The 20,150-nt window shown below is 30.9% G+C and overlaps 3 protein-coding genes across 4 annotated transcripts; 1 reads left to right on the plus strand and 2 right to left on the minus strand.

Annotated features, from left to right (window-relative positions):
- Positions 1-1,491: 1,491 nt before the first annotated feature.
- On the plus strand, positions 1,492-3,331 carry LOC105767503 (peroxisomal fatty acid beta-oxidation multifunctional protein AIM1). The gene is made up of 4 exons (XM_012587059.2): positions 1,492-1,636; positions 1,898-2,036; positions 2,316-2,817; positions 3,004-3,331. The coding sequence occupies exons 1-3, from the start codon at positions 1,521-1,523 to the stop codon at positions 2,364-2,366; spliced, it is 306 nt and encodes a 101-aa protein (XP_012442513.1). The 5' UTR covers positions 1,492-1,520; the 3' UTR covers positions 2,367-2,817; positions 3,004-3,331.
- A 1,625-nt stretch (positions 3,332-4,956) lies between these two features.
- LOC105765781 (inositol transporter 4) lies at positions 4,957-8,107 on the minus strand. Of its 2 annotated transcripts, none has more exons than XM_012585031.2 (6): positions 7,617-8,107; positions 6,906-6,976; positions 6,476-6,811; positions 6,266-6,373; positions 5,616-6,170; positions 4,957-5,537 (listed from the first exon to the last, which is right to left on the minus strand). In XM_012585031.2, exons 1-6 carry the CDS (start codon positions 7,669-7,671, stop codon positions 5,064-5,066), a joined length of 1,599 nt encoding a protein of 532 aa, XP_012440485.1. In that variant the 5' UTR covers positions 7,672-8,107; the 3' UTR covers positions 4,957-5,063. The 2 variants fall into 2 exon arrangements, with proteins under 2 accessions (XP_012440485.1, XP_052486882.1); XM_052630922.1 differs by lacking the exon at positions 7,617-8,107 and adding an exon at positions 7,374-7,465.
- Positions 8,108-12,068: 3,961 nt separating this feature from the next.
- LOC105766964 (uncharacterized) lies at positions 12,069-13,016 on the minus strand. Its single transcript, XM_012586503.2, has 2 exons — positions 12,684-13,016; positions 12,069-12,605 (listed from the first exon to the last, which is right to left on the minus strand). Exons 1-2 carry the CDS (start codon positions 12,729-12,731, stop codon positions 12,240-12,242), a joined length of 414 nt encoding a protein of 137 aa, XP_012441957.1. The 5' UTR covers positions 12,732-13,016; the 3' UTR covers positions 12,069-12,239.
- Between the last annotated feature and the right edge of the window lie 7,134 nt (positions 13,017-20,150).

Below are 20,150 nucleotides of genomic sequence, written 5' to 3' on the forward strand. Positions count from 1 at the left end.
GACCCGAGTTCATTAAACTCTTATTAAATTTATGTTTTGGTCATTAATTTTAAAAAATTACAAAAATGTCATTGAAATATTCAAAGATTTTTATTTAAGTCATTGGGCTATTAAAATCAATGTTGTATAACCTTCTCTACTCGCACCATCTACACTAACACTATGTTTGGTTGGGTGTATTGGCTATGCCAATACACCCCTAATCGGTGGCCCCAACCAATCCCCCCTCATTCTTATGTTTGGTTCATGGTATTGCTAATACCATTTTAATCGGTTACTGATTTAATCGGTGGATTTCACCGATTTGTAATCCGTCCATTTTGCCCAGATTAGGCGCCGCATAGGTTTACCATCCCTGTTATACCCTCCCATCTGCTTCCCCTTTGTTTCTCTTTTGTTCTTTCTAGCCTCTGCCGATTTGCTCCCTCCGTTTCTTTTCTTTTATTTTCTGCCCTCTGTTTATTTTCTTTTCTTTTCTACCGATTTGCTCCCTTTGTTTCTTCTCATTTTCTTTTCTGCCGATTTCCGAGTTAGTGCAACTGAAAGGTAGGTTTCTAACTCTCTGTCAACCTTGTTACTGTCTTTTGTTTTTTCTGCATGTAAGCAGATTCGAAACATGTTAAATCTACTGTCTATAAACTTTAGCCTTTATTCTTAACTACTTTGAGTGGATTAAACATGTTTTGTTTGGTTTAAGATTGATTCGTATCGATTTGTTCTGTAATTATCGATCTTTGATATTCATTCATGGATGATTTAATAAATTGCATGTGGTTGTTAACATTTCATGTTAGAATTGTGGTAATTTTTTCTGTAATCTGTTGTTTAAAAGCTTCAGCCTTTGTTATTGACTGCTTTGACTTTGATATAACGTATTTTATTTTGGTTTAAGATTTCCTTATATCAATTTATTGGGTAATTTTTAAGCTTTGATAGCGATTTGTTGGTAATTTTCGAGCTCTGATATTCGTTCAAGACTGATTTAGTAAAATCCATGCGTTTGATTTGGTAATGTTTTCCATAGTCTGCTGTTTAAAAGCTTCAGCCTTCATTCTTGACTTGCTTTGACCCGATAAAACTTGTTTGATTTTGGTTTAAGATTGGCTTGTATTGATTCATGGGGTAGTTTTTACATATCGATATTTCATTCACGAGTGATATTGTAAATTCCATATGAATAAGAGAGTTGCGATTGGAAGTTCTTTTAAATGTTTTCCGCCTTCTGCAGTTTGAAAGCTTCTGTTTTTATTTTCATTCTGTTGATCTGATCAACATGTTTGATTTTATTCTATGGTCAATTGATATTGGTTCCTTATATGGCCCTTGTTTTATGATTATTAACATATAACTATCTTTAAATTTCAAAGGTATATTAACAATGTTTTTTCTGCTAGAAGCATTCTATGTGCCAATGCCTTAAGAACAAAAAAACACTTTATATCTTCCGTTGTTTTTCTGATTTATTTTTGTTGGGTCTCATTCAACAGCCTATATCAGTTACAGATGAAGAAATTACCGAGATGGTATTGTTTCCAACGATTAACGAAGCATGTCGTGTTTTGGATGAGGGTGTCGTTGCTCGAGCATCAGACCTTGATGTTGCATCTGTACTCGGAATGAGCTTCCCATCCTACTGGTAACTACTTCGCCACCAATTTTTGTCTCTGCAACTTGAACTCAAGAATAGTCTCTAAAGTTTGGAGAATTTAATGGTTCCATTGTTAACTACTATAGGATCTGCTATTAAGAATCAGTATTTGCTAATAGATTGCCTGCCAAATTCAGTCACTATTTGCTATAAGAAAATGAATTTGGTTTCTTGCACTCTCTATGTTATAGTTAGTTACATGATCTCTTATTTTCACCATGTCTTATAAAACAATAGCTTTGGTTGCAGTGGTGGTATCATGTTCTGGGCAGATATAGTTGGGTCGAAGCATATCTATTTGAGCCTCAAGAAATGGTCAGAAAGGTACGGTAGCTACTTTAAACCATCGAGATATTTGGAAGAAAGAGCCATGAAAGGCATGCCACTGGTAAGAACTAAGAACTCTTATCCTTATTTTAAAGCTTGTTTGAATGGTTCAACAATGTAATTGCATTCATAATGCACATTAAGTTTCAACTCAATCCAATGTTTATATCATATTGACAAAAAATATGGATCAATCTTCATGATTTGCATGAATAGAGTATGGAATATAACTGTCAGATTAAATACACAAATCGTGAAGAAAAAATTACAAAAGCATCAAATTAAATTAGTTTTATACTAATGTGATATCTACATTCCAACTCTTTTTTTTCTTTTGCAGAGTGTTGCAGTAGAAGCAAAATCATCTCTAAAATGGAACTCAAAGTTGTAGTCCGACAAAATAATGGTGATGATTGGATGAAAAGCAGTGTAATACATAAGTCTACTTATTGCACGCAAAACTTAAAAAAGGAAAAAGAAATTGGTGTCTGTCCTAGTTTCTGCTAGGATTCAGTTAATTTTTGTAAGGCTAGTTTCTGCTTAGTTTATTTTGTAAGGTTATATATATAGCTAAGAATGTTTCAATTTCTATGCATCAAATTTCTCCCATACTTCAGTTTTTATAAGCTTTCTTTTATTTAAAGCATTTTGGTATGAAGAGGGTTGTTTTGCTTTCTTTTATTCCAAATGTCATACCAAAATATGACTTTTAAAATATCTGATGAAGACAAAAGTTATATGCAAAGTTGCAAAGTTGCAAAGTTGCGGTTTCTACTTGTGCGTTTGGTGGTGGAGATGATCTTTATCAACCTATAGGAATGTCAGAGGCATCATTTAAAAAGGTGAGATCGTAAATGATGCTGAAGACTTACTTTCGGGATTAGATGTTCAAGATTTTGAATCTTTGCTTAACTTGTGCTCTTTGTTGATGTAGGTTTGCTATGTTCAAGATTTTCTGCTTCTACAGAATGGAAGAAACGATTATGGTGAATTTGTTGCCATGGTACTAATTTTCAGTTTGTTGGCAGATTGTACAGCAGATCCAGAATATGATGACTCATGACAAAAGCGATCGGGAAACGGTTTTGGTTCGTCGCATGCTCCAGGACGGGTTACTTGATGTTGTTTGTTTGAAGCATTAGAGAGATGCTGTTGGTTTATGGAATGCCGTAGGTTTTGTAAAACTTTGAGGAGTGTGGAAGTGTTAAAGTTATTCAAAATTAACAAGCTCACTATAAAGCAGCAAATTTATATTAGATTCCCATAATATACTTGCTGCATAAATGCCTTTGATTTCCATAAGTTCATATTTAAAGTTGGAATTTATAAATGTTTCAATGAGTATATGCTGCCACAGTTTATAGTATCATATATTATGATTTGAGTAAATTCATATAAGAATATTAATTATTAAGAATTTTATTAAATTATATATTTTAATTATAATATATTTAATAATAATTATGTTTAAATATGATTAAATTATTTATTATTGATATTAATAATCTTATTAAAATTTAAATAACAATAACAATAATAATTTACCAAAACAAATTTCGCTAATTATTAAGAATTTTATTAAATTATATATTTTAATTATAATATATTTAATATATTTAATAATAATTATGTTTAAATATGATTAAATTATTTATTATTGATAATAATAATCTTATTAAAATTTAAATAACAATAACAATAATCATTTACCAAAACAAATTTATGCTAAGGGTATTCTAGTCATTTTAGTTTTTTCCATTATGCTATTACACCTCTATTCCATTCAACCAAACACAAGATTACTATTACGCCTCTATTCCATTACATTCAACCAAACAGTTGATTTGCTATTACACCTCTATTTCATTACACCTCTAATCCAATACAGCGAACCAAACGTGGCCTAATTGAATTATTTTTATGAAATAGCTTTAAATGCTACGAATCTACGAATCAAAATTCATACAGCTTTCTTTCTTGATTTTTGTCAATATCAACTTGAATCTAAAATATTTTCTTCTACTCATCGTTAAGTGCTGATTCACCTTACCAATCATATTAAAATTATTATTTAAAAAAAGTAATATTCATTAAAAATGTTTATTAATTAATATTATATCTAATATAGGACCCTCTTCTTAAAAAAAACTGAGGAAAGAAGTTGTAAAAGAAAGGGAGACAAGGCAGCGGCAGACAAGGAGCTGCAGACACATCAGGAAAAGAAAAAGCGAAGACATCTAATCCATTTGAATGCTTCCAAAGTCAACACAATGAATCACAGCAGTTACTTTCCTTTTTTTATTATTTATTAAAATATTTATTTATTTTTAAATTAAAATACTTAGATTCAGTTCCCCCCTAGATCCCTATATATTACTTAATTTTTTTTAAATTTTTTTATATAAAATAATTTAATTTTTACCCACGTCCTCGATGTGACCAAATTCTAGTTCAATAACATCTCGACTAACTTAATGTTATTTGACTCAATGAAATTACCAATTAAGAAAAAACATTAAATGTTTAAAATAAAAATTTATAAATATCTTTTCACTTAAAAAGCCTTATTTATTTTCAAATTCAATTTTACGTGTATATTTTAGTCAAATATTAATTATTGATTTTTATTTCATAATATATAATAATTAGTATTTGGTACTTGATAATATATATTATTCTACAAGTCGCTTTAAAATTTGTCATATGAATTTTTAAAATATTTATTTTTAATATTTTATTATATTTGTCAATATCTTAATTCTACTTGTAAGGTCTAAAATTTTCTTGACAATATATCAAATATTTTCTCAATATACAATTATTTAACTTTCTTTTGAAAAGAATTATTTAACTTTTTATTCATTATTTTTCAAATATTTTGTGTATCTATATATTTATTATGAACTTTTAATTAAATTGATGTCACGAGTTAATCGAATATCAACTTAATAAAAAATAAAAAATTCACTTTACAAAATAAATTGAATTATTTTGAGGACCTTTTTGTCATTTTATATATTTTATTTAGAAAATCAGAAATATATATAATTAGATGTATGTAGAAATAAAGAAAGGGCCGAAAAGGATATTATTTTGGACAAAATAGATGGGTTTTATCCTTAGACTTGGCCCTCAAGAGCTTCGGCTTATAACCACTCTCCAGCATCTTCTCCACCTCCTCAATCGGCAACCCTTTGGTTTCAGGCACAAGCCAATAAATGAAACTAAACCCAATCACGCAAACCCCACCAAATAAGAAGAATGTGCCAGCCGAACCAAGAGCTTTGGTGAGGCTTAGGAATGTCAAACTAACCATGAGATTGGATATCCAGTTAGAAACAGCCGCCAAATCCCCACCAATGCCTCTGTACCTCAGTGGATATATCTCCGAGTTCACAATCCATGGAACAGTTCCCATTCCTGGTGAGTAGGAAAGGATGTAAAATCCTAGGAAAACAACCGCCAGGAACCCGAATTCGCTTGGACAACCGTCTTTGAACCATGTCCCACGGCACCAATCTCTTTGTTTCGTGGTGAGTTCCAGGCATGTTCCAGGCGAGTACTGCGCAATGAAATGAATAAATCAATCACTGATGTAAAATGGATCATGTCAATGACTGAAAATGGAATCTATGCTTGCCTCGTTTGCTGTATTCGAGCAGAATCCGCAACCGGCTTTCAAGCAAGACATGCAGTTCCCTGATGAAGGCTTCGGGGTTGATATATAGCTACAACATGTAGTGTTGGGTATGGAATTGGTGTCAAGTTGGTTGACTTTCGGAGCATGACTGGCAGCTTCGAGGAATATTATCGATAACGACACGAGGCAAAGGATGATACCAACCATGGAAACAAGCATCAACCTTCTCCTACCATATCTGTCAAAGAAAACCATACTGACGATTGAGCCAACGGCATTAAGACCGGAGGTGATCAACGAAAGTGCCAATGCTGTCTCGTTTGAAGCAAATCCTGCAAACTGATGAGCCACTTGAACCGTTATACCAGCATAGAGTCCTCTTCGGACTACAACATTGCTTAAAGCACCCTTCAGCTTCTGTATCAGGTTGTCACCAATGGCATGCTCATCGGCTTTTTCCGCTTCGACGGAGAGTTTCAAGGCATTCATCTCATCATCAACTTCGTTAGCCGGAAATATTTTCTCTAAGATGGATCTGGCCTCTTCCTCCTTGTTCTGAACAACAACAAAATGTTATAATGTGAATCGAAACATACCAACAATGCATACAACATAAGTTTCAAGATTGCATATAAGAGCAACGTTGTAACTTGTCTGTAAAGCCATCTAGGGGACTCGGGAAGTGACAGCATCAAGATCAATTGAAAGAGTGCTGGAACCGCTGCGATCCCGAGCATCCAACGCCAGGTCCAACTTGTCTGGAACAAAGATTGCATGTTGCTCATCAAACCTTCCAATGTACCTGAACTTCAATTGACAAGGAAATATAATTTTCTGATTCTAGTGATTGTAACATTTACCTTAGTGAAGGCCAGATTGATGAGGTAAGACAGAAACTGTCCTCCTGTAATGAGCAAACCGTTAGTACTAACTAATGCGCCTCGAATACGAGCAGGAGAAGCTTCGGAAATATAAAGAGGTGCGGTCATTGAAGTCATTCCGACCCCTAAACCCACTAAAATCCTTCCAAGAATAATCATTACTGGTGCTGGAGCAAATGCCATAACTAAGGCGCCCACAGCAAATAGTACATCGGCAAGCAAAATTGATCTTTTCCGGCCAAACCTGTCGCTTATCCATCCTCCAATTGCTGCACCACCGATAGCACCAGCTACAGCCATACTCAGTATGAGCTCCTGATAATCGGCACATAATAGAACACTTAATCAGCAAGTAAACCAGCAATGCTTTTGTTTTTTCAGGTAAGTGAAGCAATGAAGAGTATGTAACCTGTAACCATGTTTTTCGGTCGACTTGTTCGAAGTCCTCACGGATATAAAGCAGGGCACCCGAAATCACTCCTGAAATTCAACAACATTTACAAATTAAACTGACATTTTGCTGAAAAATATTCATCAATTTAACTGACCAAGAACACGAGTTGAATAGCTTGATATGTATTAAACACTGTATATTTTGCCATATAGCGTATCTCTTAGGATTAAACAAACTTTTTTGTTAGCCGATAGAAGAACAGGGAACAAAAAAGAACAAACCAGTTAAATACTCAACTTAAATCATAGAAAGAAACTTTTGAAAAATCAAAGAACGTTAGAAAAAGAAGTTTTTGAGAAACCAAAGAAGAGCATTTGAAAGAAAAGCTTTTGAAAAACCAGAGAGCGTTTAAAAGAGAAGCTTTTGAGAAACTGAAGAGCATTTGAAAGACAAGCTTTTGAGAGAAGTAAAACCGAACCGCACTTATCATCACGGCAGGGAAGATAATCGATCCGTTTGAACTAAACTGAGCTTTCGGGTTCAGGCTCGTGCGCCCATACTCATCCTCCTATTTTAGCTTTTTAAAATCCAAAGTAAAACAATAATATATAAACATCATCTTGGTAGGTTTATGTGAAGAATGTGTGTGACTTGCATAATTTTTTGAAATACATAAAACTTCGAACGCATTTATCATTCATCATATGGAAGAAGACCTCATCTTACCTGTGTCATAACCAAATAAGAGGCCTCCAATACCAGCTGACAATGCAAGCCTCATAATTTATGGAGTTTTCCATCATGTTTTCCAACACTGAGTGAACTCTGTCTTGTCCGGTTTTGATATATTACCACCTTCTACCATTTTTTTTTCACAATTTCTGCAAACTGGAAAGTTCCTCTGCTGTGAAAGTTGATGATATGTTCAAAAGAAGCACCTGCAGAGAAACAACAACAACAACAACGACAACAAAGTTGGATGTTCTTTTTAGTTGCCAAAATATCAGCAGCATAAATTGTATATGGAGCATGAACGTTTTTCGTATTAATATATATTTCTTTCAACTCAGTGATTTATATATATTCATTTCACTTGAGCAAAATTAGATTAATCATATGATTGAAGCATTTATTTTGGTGCTGAAAATTATGGACCGCAATGAAAAAGCATTAGTCAATAATACAATTATAGTATTAGGGAGCATAATTATTTTCCCGAATAGCAACTTTAGGTAGTGGAGCAAAACGAAACCCTGAAAATTCTAGTGTTTGGTTCCATGGTTCCTTTACGTCTTCGCTTTGATTGGATACTCTTCTCAAAGTGAAATGCAGATATATGCAAATCCATCGGACCCGATGCTCACCTATGGGGCGAAAAGTTTGGCGCTATGGCTACTGAATAATCATTCTTTTTTATTCTGTTCATCACAAAAGGATGCTTCTAAGGGATAACCTTATTATTTTAATTATTAAGTTTTTTTATTGGATGCTTTTCTAAGTAAGTTTCTCGATTAAAGATGATCACATTAGGGTTTGTTTGATTCGTTGGATTTTTTATATTTTTATTATGTGGATAATTTTGGTTAAGTTTTTTTTATATGATGGATTTTAAAATATATATTGGTATAAAAATATGGTTTACAATTGTAAGTATTAATCAATTTAATGAATCAAGAATAATAGTAGAATAGTTTAAGGTATGTTAGACACTGTTTTTAAGGATATTTTGTTGTATAATGTATCCCTAAGATTTGACAAGCTCTTTTATTATAAGACTGGAAACAATAATCTAACAATAGATTGTAACAAAAATATTCAACAAAATCAAAATGGGGAGAAAAGGAGTGAGATGAGAATGATAGATTTTTTGAGGTGCTTGAAAGTGAAAATGAGTCATGATATATATAGGAGTTTTACCGACTAAAATGCAAAGTTAAATAGATTAGATTAGTTAAAAATAATTTGAAAATGATTCAATGAATTTGGACTTAATTAAAATAGCTTCAGTTAAAGTGTTACAAGTTTTCTTTGGCTCTAAAAATTAATAAAAATAATTTCAAAAACAAAAAGTTGGTTAACCTTTTGAGTCCAATAAATGAGTTCACCCTCACAACTTGGTTTTATTACTCTAATCAAATATAATGATTTTTAAACAAGCATTTCAAATTGTTTCTTTAAGAAGGTGGGATTTTGTTCCTTGAGATATGTCAAATTTTCTAAGGTTACTTAGAAGTTTTAGCCATTAGTGTATATTGATCTCTATCGTATATATAAATAAAGTTTCCTAAACCTCATTTGTATCATCAGCTATCATACCATAAATTGAGCATTTACAAAAAAAAAAGAAATTGTAAGAAGACTTGTTTAATGTGTAAATTTCTTCAAATTATATATATATATATATATATATATATATATATATATTGTAGATGGGAAAAATCGGATAAAATTGATTTGAAATAAAATTTTTAGTTTCAGAAGCATTAGTAAATTTCAATAATGGTATCAAAGTCTGACCTGAGAGGTTTTTAACCAAAATTGGCCTATAGGGTTATGGATTTTTTATAAAATATCCTTTTGTTATCTATACAAATTAATTAGTTATAAGTTCTTATTTTATTAATTTATTTAGAGTTGAATAGCGGCTAAATAATATTGTAAACAGCAGACCACATGCACTAAAATTAACTTCTTCTTTTACCTTTTTCTTGAGCAATTTTTGGTTTTAGATGAATCCAAAATTATTCTTAATTTCTTCATAAAGCATTTAAATAAAATATTATTCCAAAAATGAGGTAAAAAAATGGGAGCAAAGTGAACAAAAAGTTGTTGTACATGTTGTCCATACATGTTATAGTTAGAGGTGAGTAAAATTCGATTCGATTCGAAAAATTTGAATTTTTTTTTTAAATTTCGAGTTAAACAAATCAAGTTATTTGAGTCAACTCAAAATTCTTTTTCAAATTTCAAGTTCGAATTGAGTCGAGTTTTCGAATTCGAATTTGAATAACTTGAATAATTCAAATGAACCGAATATCAAACTATAATATTTTACATTTTTACTCGAAACCTTTTTACTTTTTCCCCAAAACTTTTACTTCTTCCCACTTTTCTCCAAAACTTTTACTCCCCTCCCATCTTATCCCCATCTACCCCAAATCCATTTCCCCCCAAATTTTTTTTTGAATATTTTCCCTCCAAAATTTTACTTCCTAATTTACTTTCTCCCAAAACTTTACTTCTTAAAAACCGTCAAAACTTTTTATTTTTCTCCAAAACTTTTAATCCCTCTCATTTTCCCCCCAAAACTTTTACTCCCCTCCCATCCTAGCCCCATCTACCCCAAAACTTTTACTCCCCTCCCATCCTAGCCCCATCTACCCCAAAACTTTTTTATTTCTCCCCTAAATTTTTACTTCTCATCCTTTGCCCCAAACAAAAATCAAAATCATCTAAAAAAAATCTCTAAACCTAAATAGTAATAATTTTACTTATACCTACTATTTATATTATTAAATTAAATTCACATTTTTACTATTTATATTATTGAATTGTTTAATCATATTGATTCTTTATATTAAAATTGAATTATTAATGATGCCATAAAATATTTATGTTAAAATTTTATGTTGATATCAATTTCACATTTTCATCTTTAAAATAACTTTTATTAAAAAAATCACAATTTTACCTTTAATATGTTTTTAATTTCAAATTATATAGTGATAAGAGTCGGAAGATAATTGAAGCAACTAAGCAAGCAAAGAAGCTAACTCGTGTATAAAAGATTAATAAATAAATAAATTATGAGGTGATGAAAGTTAATAACAAATTTGATTACGACAGACAAATTTGATTACGACGGGTGACAGTAGTTACAAGGACTCAAAGTTATTTTTTAAAATTTAACTCGAATAAATATATTCAATTTGAATTTCATCTCACTCGACTCGATTCGAGAAAATTTCAAATCGAATTAGGATGATAAAATAGGATTCGTCAACTCAATTAACTCAATTTTTTTCATTCAATTCAATCGAACGCTCACCCCTAATTATAGTAATGTGGCATGTAAGGTAGCTTTAAAATGATTAAAGATAGACTAAAAGCCGCATTCGACAGACAGAAATCTTATGCAGATTTGAAACGACGAGATATTGAATATTCAGTTGGTGATAAAGTATTCCTCAAAGTATAGCCCTGGACGAAAATTTTAAGATTTGGCCGAAAAGGTAAATTGAGTCCACGTTTTATTGGGCCGTATGAAATAGTTGAAAGAATCGGACCGGTTGCCTATCGATTGGCTTTACCTCTGGAATTACAAAGGATTCACGACGTTTTTCATGTTTCGATGCTTCGGAGATATAGATCGGATCCTTCTCATTTATTCCCACTGAAGATGTTGAAATTCAATCTAATTTGACTTATGAAGAAGAGCCGGTTCAGATATTAACTCGAGAAGTGAAAGAATTAAGAAACAAAAGGGTTTCCTTAGTAAAAGTTTTATGGAGAAGTCATAGTGTAGAAGAAGTGACTTGGGAACCGGAAGAGACGATGAGAACACAATATCCGCATCTTTTCTCAGGTAAATTTCGAGGACGAAATTTATTAAGGGGGGAGAAATGTAATGACCCAAAATTCACAAGCATCGGAAAAGTACATTATCGGGCCTTCGTCTTAGTAAACTAAGTCATATTAGGGGTAAAAGTTGAATTATAGATTAAGGGTCCGTTTGATTGCCAGTAAAATGTTTTCCGTAAAATGATTTCTGGAAAATGTTTTACTTTTCTGTAAAATGATTTCTTGGAAAATATTTTCGGTGTTTGATTGAATCATGTAAAATATTTTCTCTGCATTTGGCGATTTCAAAAATATTTTCGGAAAAGTTGTTTTACATATATTAATATATATTAATAAATTTTATATTTTAAATTGTTTTTACATATATTGCAATGATTTATTTATAATAATACTCAATTATTAAGCTACAATATTAATCGTTATAAATTAAAAAAACTAATATCAAATAAATTATTTGTAATTGTGTTAAAAAAACAAGTATTGAATAATTATAAATTGCTTCAAAACCACAATGCGTACTAGAAATTAATAATATTATCCACATACATAATTAGTAGTACACCACATAGTAACAAAATTGTCCCAGTGCATAATATTACACCACATAAAAGTATCAATATCTTCAACCTTGAGAAAATTTTTGAAGCCAAATTTTTTTATGCTTCTTACTTTTAACTAAAAAAGCTTTGGCCTCAGATTCATGACTCACTAGATAATCAAACACAGAACACAAGAAGTCATCATCAAATCCTTCTTCCTCCATCGACATCACTTGTTTGTAAAGCTGTGATGTCTTATCGGCAGTAAATTGTTCCAAAGCATTAGCAACTTTGCCAAGTTGTTCACCCACAAATTTAATTTGTTCATCAATGAGACTTTCTTGAACACTTTTTCTTTTTGAACACTTTTTCTTTTACGTTTGGATGTGCCAGATGAAGATACATTTGTTCTTACCTCTTCAACCTCTTCATTGTCGCAGTCTACAGGCATTGAATCTTCATTACCATCATCCAAATCTATGTCAGCAAATGTTCTGGCAAAACTCCCTGTTGCCATATCTTTGCCAACAACCAAAGCCATTTCATCATAATGATCAATGCTTTTATTCAAAAATGGCTCATACTTCTTGTGTGCCTGTTGGATATTATACACAATTAGAATAACAAGTAAAAAATAATTGAAATATACTTAACATATATATACATATATTACCATCACTGCTGCATCATATGTCGCTCTATCACATGTGATCATTTTCATGTTATCATCCCATCCAAAACCACTTTCACCTCGAATTTTGCATATAATCTGCCACTAGTTTTTTACTGTCCTCAAATGATTTTCCACATGCTTCGCATCGCATTGGACTTGGAATCTTTCTGAAATGGCATCGACAACTCGATTAATAGAAACTGCTTTGAAAGTATTAGAAGGCTTATTTCCTTTTCGAGCCTTCTCTGCTAGAATTTCAAGGAAAACATGTTCCATCGGTTTTGTCCACCTGAATTGCTTGGAGGTCCCTTCTTTGTTTCCCTTACCCATTCTACATTAAATAATTATCATTGTCAATCATTTCAATATCCAACAAGCTTAAAACATAATAATAAATTCAATATCCAACAAGGTTAAAACATAATCAATATCTAACAAATTCAAGACATATATCAAAACCCAACAATCTAAATTTCAATATCATTATCCAACCAACATTTACAAAAAAAAAAACAATTTTAATACTAAAACATAATAACATAGAAACAATAACCCTAAGCCCTAAATCTACTTAATATTTCTAGCGATATAATCAGTCCACATAGTTTCTGCAATTTCATCTCTCTTAGCAGACCATTCTCTTGCTTCTTGTCTTTCTTCTCGCTCCGTGAGAGTTTGTATTATCGAATCAGACTCAGACGCCTCGTATAATCCTTAATTAAGTAAATCACTAGGATCAACTCCCATTATATGATTATGAATGATACAACAAGCCAAAACTATATCTACTTGAGTTTTAAAATTCCAAAATGGTTCAGCATCTAATACACGAAACTGTTTCTTCAAAATCCCAAAAACACGTTCAACTGTGATCCGTAATGATGAATGCTGAAGATTAAAGAGTTCCTTTGCATTTTCAGGCCCTTCAACACCAAACTCTTTTAAATGATATCAGACACCACTATATGGGGTAATACATCTAATTCGGATGCCATATCCAGCATCAGCAAGATAATATTTACTTACAATTTTATAATACATAATTAATACTAATAAACTATGAGCTCACTAGAACTATTTGTGATAAATATTACCTTTCGGAATTCTTAATCCTCTTGGGCGTGAAAGTGCATCACTTAAAATACGAGAATCATGTGCACTACCTTCCCAACCAGCTAGAACATAGGAAAATTTCAAATCAAATGTAATGGCAGCCAATACATTTTGTGTCGTCCCCCCTTTACGGCTACGAAATCTTCTTTGCATGCTAAGTGGAACGGATGCACGAATATGAGTTTCATCTAATGCTCTAATACAATCTTTAAAATAAAGATAAAACCTTGGATTGTTTCTAATTTCACTAGGAGTTGACTCATCAGGTAATCTAATAACTAGTCTATACAATTTCAAAATAGCTTTCAATACAACCCTAAAGTAATGGTGAACTGTCTGAGTTGATCTATAATATCTAGATCCAATCACTCGAAACCTTACATTGTGTCCAATTATATGTAAAAATATAACTACTTGCTCCTTAATATTGACAGATTTAGATGATTGTAACAAATTATTCCTACTAAGAATATCACATAAATTAAAAAAGGCGATCGGTCTCATCCTTATCACATCAATACAATGTTGGTCACCACTATATAAAATACTATTAATATAATTTTCTCTTTCATAATCTCGATTCACACGAGGGCGAGAAGCAATTTCATTCCTAGTTTCTAATTTTTAAATCCAAAGAGCCCTAAAAGCTAAAACTGAAGCCACGACTCCGAAAATTGCCATTTGATGTTGATTACTATCCATCTACACAAAATTATGCCACACAAATATATGATCACTACAAAAAAGATGCAAGATTTTCATAAGATCACATAAAGTTACCATGACTATGCATACATATATATCAAGCTAATTGTCATAATTAATACAATACTTCAATAAATGATTTGGTTAATACAATACTTCAATATATTTGATAAGCATATGAAAATGAAAGCATGACCAATGAGTTTTCTTATAGGAAATTGCAATTCTTTGCAAGACATTGTTATATATTATTAGGTTATCTTTTATGTATAATTAATTAATTAATCCTCATTATATATTTAATCAAGAATTTGAATGGGAAATTTGAATGAAATTCATTTAAAAATCAATATATTATTAGGTGCAATACTTTAATATTTAACATATTATTTATAAAAATATACATTAACAGTAAGTATTATTTTTGATTGCAAAAACATTATTAAAAATGGTGATGCCTCTTTTTTAAAATATAAAAAATTAAATTATAAATTGCTATCAAGTGTGTTTTCTTTTTTTATTTCGAAATTTAAACAAAAAATGGAACAATGTTATAATTTTTTATTTCTATTTTTATAATTTTTAAATTAAAATTGATTAATTTTATAAAAAATAAATAATGTTTAAGTGCACTGCTATAATTGCCATAATCTCAAATGTCCAGCATAAGTTTGTTTGCTCCATTTTCAGCATGAAAAAAGCATTCAAATGTTTATAACAATATCAACGAAAAGAACAATCCAAGACCTTTTTAATGTGCGTAAAACATCTGATTAACTGAAACCAAACTTTAGCATTCAAATGTTTAATTAAGAATATTCTCAAAAAACTGAAACAGATTGAATAAAGGAAGTTGGCAAAAGCCATGTGGGGATGGCAAACTCAAATTCCAGATATCGAATGAACATTCTAATGAAACACAAGCGAAAGAGCTCATTCTGACGAAACAGAGGCATCGATGTTACTTAAGGACCTTCCTTTGTAGTCAAACATGCTAGATATACGTAATGAATATTCATCACCCCTTTTCTCTAGCATCAAATACTAATAGATCATTAAGTGCTAACAAATACTAACAAATACTAACAGATCAGTAAGTGCTAACCAGAGAAAGGCACATATGCCAATTCATACATTAATCATACATTGCTCACTTGACAATCAGTTCACATTCGGATGCTAAATCATGCCAAAATTACCAAAATTCATGACATAGGCACATATGTATTTACCTACCATCAACCAAATATAACAGTTCATCATTGCCATTTTGCAAATAATTTATAACAACCACAAATGCATATTATACCAAATCATATATCAAGCACACTACAAACATATAACAACTACAAATTCCATGCCATTAGCAGACCAGAATCAAGAAATAAAACATTCCAAAGACACTCAACACTAACCTCTTATGAAAATATCAACCAAGGCCACTAACAGGAGTAAGAATGCTGAGGTAGAGGCTAGGGCAGCAAGAACTGTATAGCTGGAGGTTAAGCATAGAAAGAAATTAGAACCTTGTCAGCAAGAACATTAGCTGCAACGGTTGATGCAACCATTTAAAATCTTAGAAATATTTGATGTATCATGCCAGGGCATATATGTTCAAATTGTAACCAAACATTGGTAGTTGATATTTCAAACTGGTAATTTTCAGTATGCATTATTGACTATGAATCTTATTTGTGCTTGCTTGAATTTCGACAACACAACGTGTAAAGAAAAGCAGAGATCCGAGATGGGAAGAAGAATTTCAGTTTATGGTGGATGAACCACCCACGAATGATAAAATTCACATCGAAGCGTTCAAGACATCCTCCGGATAGGGCTCTCTGCATCCCAAGGTGCATAACAGGCTTATTTTCTCATTATCTGTTTGAAATATAAATACATGTTTTGTGTACTCGAATAATAATACTTGTTTACATGTATGACCAGGAATATTTGCGTTATGTTACTATAAGCCTAGCTGATGTTGTGAATAACAGAAGAATCAATGAAAGGTATCATCCGATCGACTCTAAGAACGGTCAGATTCAAATCGAGATGCAGTGGAGAACTTCTTAGATATACCAGCAATTTGTTTATGAGGAAATGAAGGTAGTCGTGTTACTTGAGACTACAACACTGTCACTATGTTTCTTTCTTCCCTTCCCTTCTCTTATTGATCAAGCTTCTTGACTCTCTTTTTTAGTGTGTTATTAATTAGTATGTCAATAAATATCAACTTCCTTGCAAATCTCCTATGCTAAATAAACTAATTAGTATGTCAATATATATCTGTTGAAATGTAGATGGTAGGGGCGTAGTTTTAGATTAAATTGATGAAACCTTTTCATTTTTACATGAAGTTGATGGAAATATACAAAGAAATCTCAGTAAAACTCAAATTACAGCACCTCGCTCTTTAACAGAGAGTGTTCTATTATTCAGGCTATTAATTTCTACCCTCTAAGAACATTTTGAGGCTATTAATTTCTAGTCTTAAAAACCAATTCTTTAGTCAATTGAATATGGTTAGCATACGAGAAAATGAACGAACAAAATGGATCAATATCAGTGAAAACAAGCAACACATTTTCAAACAAACGAACAAACAAACGAATCAATATCAGTGAAAGAAAGTGGAACAAAAACATAATTCAACAAAGATCTTATCACTGTTTCATTTATCCTTCAAATTCCTTACAATTTGAAGGATTTGAAGGATCATAATCTCGTATCTATATGTGTGGGGTAAAGGAAAACCACAAAAACACCTACATTTGAAAAGGGAAATTCAGACAGAATGATACTAGGCATTCGAAAATGGTGTAAGAGGAAAATCAATTTCAGTCCATGTCTTGTAATTTAAAACTGTAAAATAACAAAACCAGGATAGCACATGTCAAAATGAAGAAATTTCCTTCCTAAACAAAAATGGATCGGTGGCAAAAAAATGGATCTGACCCCATACAGAGAAAATACTAAGCAAAAAATGGATCAAACCGCAAATGAAGAAATTCGAAACAGATCTGTTACCTATCGCTCCGATAAAGGCTTGCACTGCAGCAGCTGCGATATCTGTTCGTCCAGGTTCCAATACAAGGTCGAGCCCACAGAAAACCACGGTGATAATCGACAGAGAGGAATGAAGGAATGAAGGAGGAGAGTGGGGGATTACTGGAAAAAGATGAGGATGAAGTTTTCTAACAGAAATGAAGGAATGAAGAAGGAGGGACCGAAAAAATCGATAGAGAGGAAAGCCAGTAAAACATCTTACGGAAATTGAAAGGGGAAGACATTTTCCCTAAATTGTAAGGCATTTTACCTGTGTTTTGGAGTTGATTTTCCAAATGGAAAATCTTTTCCGCAAAACAAACACCGGAAAAGTTGGAAATGATTTTCTGGAAAATCATTTTCGTCAATCAAATAGACCCTAATAGAAAATAAAAAGGATTAAAATGGCAATTAAGCCAGTAACAAGAAATGAGGCAGCATAAGTGATAAAAATCTTAGATTTTTATGTTTTATAACATTTTTCATCTATTTAGTTTATTTAATATAATATAATATAATATAATATAATATAATATAATATAATATAATATAATATAATATATTATAATATACTATATTATATTATATTATATTATATTATATTATATTATATTATATTATATTATATTATATTATATTATATTAAATAAACTAAATAGATGAAAAATGTATGGTAAAGATTAAAGACAAGTGTAATAGTAATAATTATATAGGTACACTTGTAACAAAAATAAATATATGCTTAAATAATAAGTAAAAGATTTTTTATAATAATATATTATTAATATTATTAGTTAAAATAAAAGAAATAAAGTAAAGTAAGTAAAATAAAAGAAAAAGAAACAAAGGAAGAACAGAAAAGAAATAGAGAAAGAGACGAAAATAGGGAAGAAAAGGGAAAGAAAAGAAAAGGAAAATTCAGATTTTAAAGCTTCAAGTTTAATTGGTAAGCTAAATTTAGCACTTTTCTCTTAATTTTGATATTTTAGAAGCTTTAAAAAAGTTTTGTTGAAATTAAGTGGAGGTTATGAAAGTTCATAGGTTTTTGAACATGATTCATTTTGAACAAGTTGTTAAATTAGGGTTTAGTTGATAGAATTTCTAGTTAGAATAGATAAAATGATTGAATTGTAAACTAAGTTATAAGTTTTACATAGTTGAGATTAAGTTATAAAAAGCCTTAAATTAGGGTTTAATTATGAATATTGAATAGTTGAGTTAAATATGGCAAGAAATTAAATGGAAAAGAAGTACAATTAAGTTAGAAAAGTAAGTAAGCTTAGTTAGAATTAAATTGGGAATAAGTAGGAATTGAATAAAATTTAATTATTATTATTATTATTCTTTTAATGCTATAATTAATAGTGAAAATAATTATTATTTTCGTAGCTAACAAGGAAAACGAGGCATCGGCATCCAAATGAAAAGAAAAGATCGTTTAAGAGTAAACGCGTATTCCGGGTTTGTATTACTATAACTTAAACTATTTACTAAATGCTATATTGAAATTGTAATCATGGGACATTTAAAGTAAGGTAAGTAATAACATTTTAAATTAAGTAAGAATATGTGTGAATATTGAATTATATGTGAATTGAAATAATATATGTTTTGAATTGTTTAAATATTTGAAATTGTTGTGGAAATGAATTCGAAATTGGAAAAGTAAAATAATATCCTATTAACTTATCAGACTAGATTGGATACAAATGGTATGCCATAGGATTTGTGATATGATGAGGAGATTTGTAGTTCGGTCGAGAAGATGATTCTGTTATTATATGCTTCGCTTTATCCGAAGAGGCATCTAATGCCTTACTGGTGTGTTTGGGAGGATATGATATATTGGTGTGTTATTGAGGATTTATATTATTCCGGGTGTGTTTAGGTTGGATGTTCTGGTGTGTTTAGGTGGAATCCGTGTATTTGTCAGAGTCCGAACCTTGTTAATAGGGTAAATAATTGAAATGAAAATTTAAAAATGAAATTGATTGATTTGACACTATTTAAAAGTACGAGAAAGAATGTATGAGTTAAATTATGAATTGAATTAGTATGTAAAAATATATATATGAATTTAAGACTTATGAAGTGATATATAAATATGTATATTTAGTTTAAGTGATTTATAAAGATTATGGTCGATGTTTGAAATTTTATTATTATTAAATAGTTTAATTTATTGTAATACCACTGAGTATGAAATACTCAGCGTACGGTTGTTTCCGTGCGCAGGTCATTAGAGTTCAAAGTCCAGTTCAGCTTCCAGAAAGATCTCGACTCCAACAAGAAAATATTGGTGATGTATTTCTTCCTTTTTTTTAAGTGGCATGTACTAGGTGATTGTACACGAGTCGTATATATAAATGTAAATATAAATGTTAAATGATCTTGGTTGTAAGTAAATGGTTACGATCTTTTTGATGATAAATATAGTTTAAAGTTATAAATTAGTAAACTTAGTATTAAATTTTGAAATGGAATGAAAGATATGAATTAGTTTGTTTTTTATATTAACTTAAACCTTTATAATCAAAGTAGTAAATCAATTTGCGGGGTTTTATGTAAAAATAAGCAAAAATGCTGTCGAAATTTTTCAAA

This window comes from Gossypium raimondii, chromosome 5 (assembly GCF_025698545.1).
Source record: "Gossypium raimondii isolate GPD5lz chromosome 5, ASM2569854v1, whole genome shotgun sequence".
In the NCBI taxonomy this organism is placed as follows: domain Eukaryota; kingdom Viridiplantae; phylum Streptophyta; class Magnoliopsida; order Malvales; family Malvaceae; genus Gossypium; species Gossypium raimondii.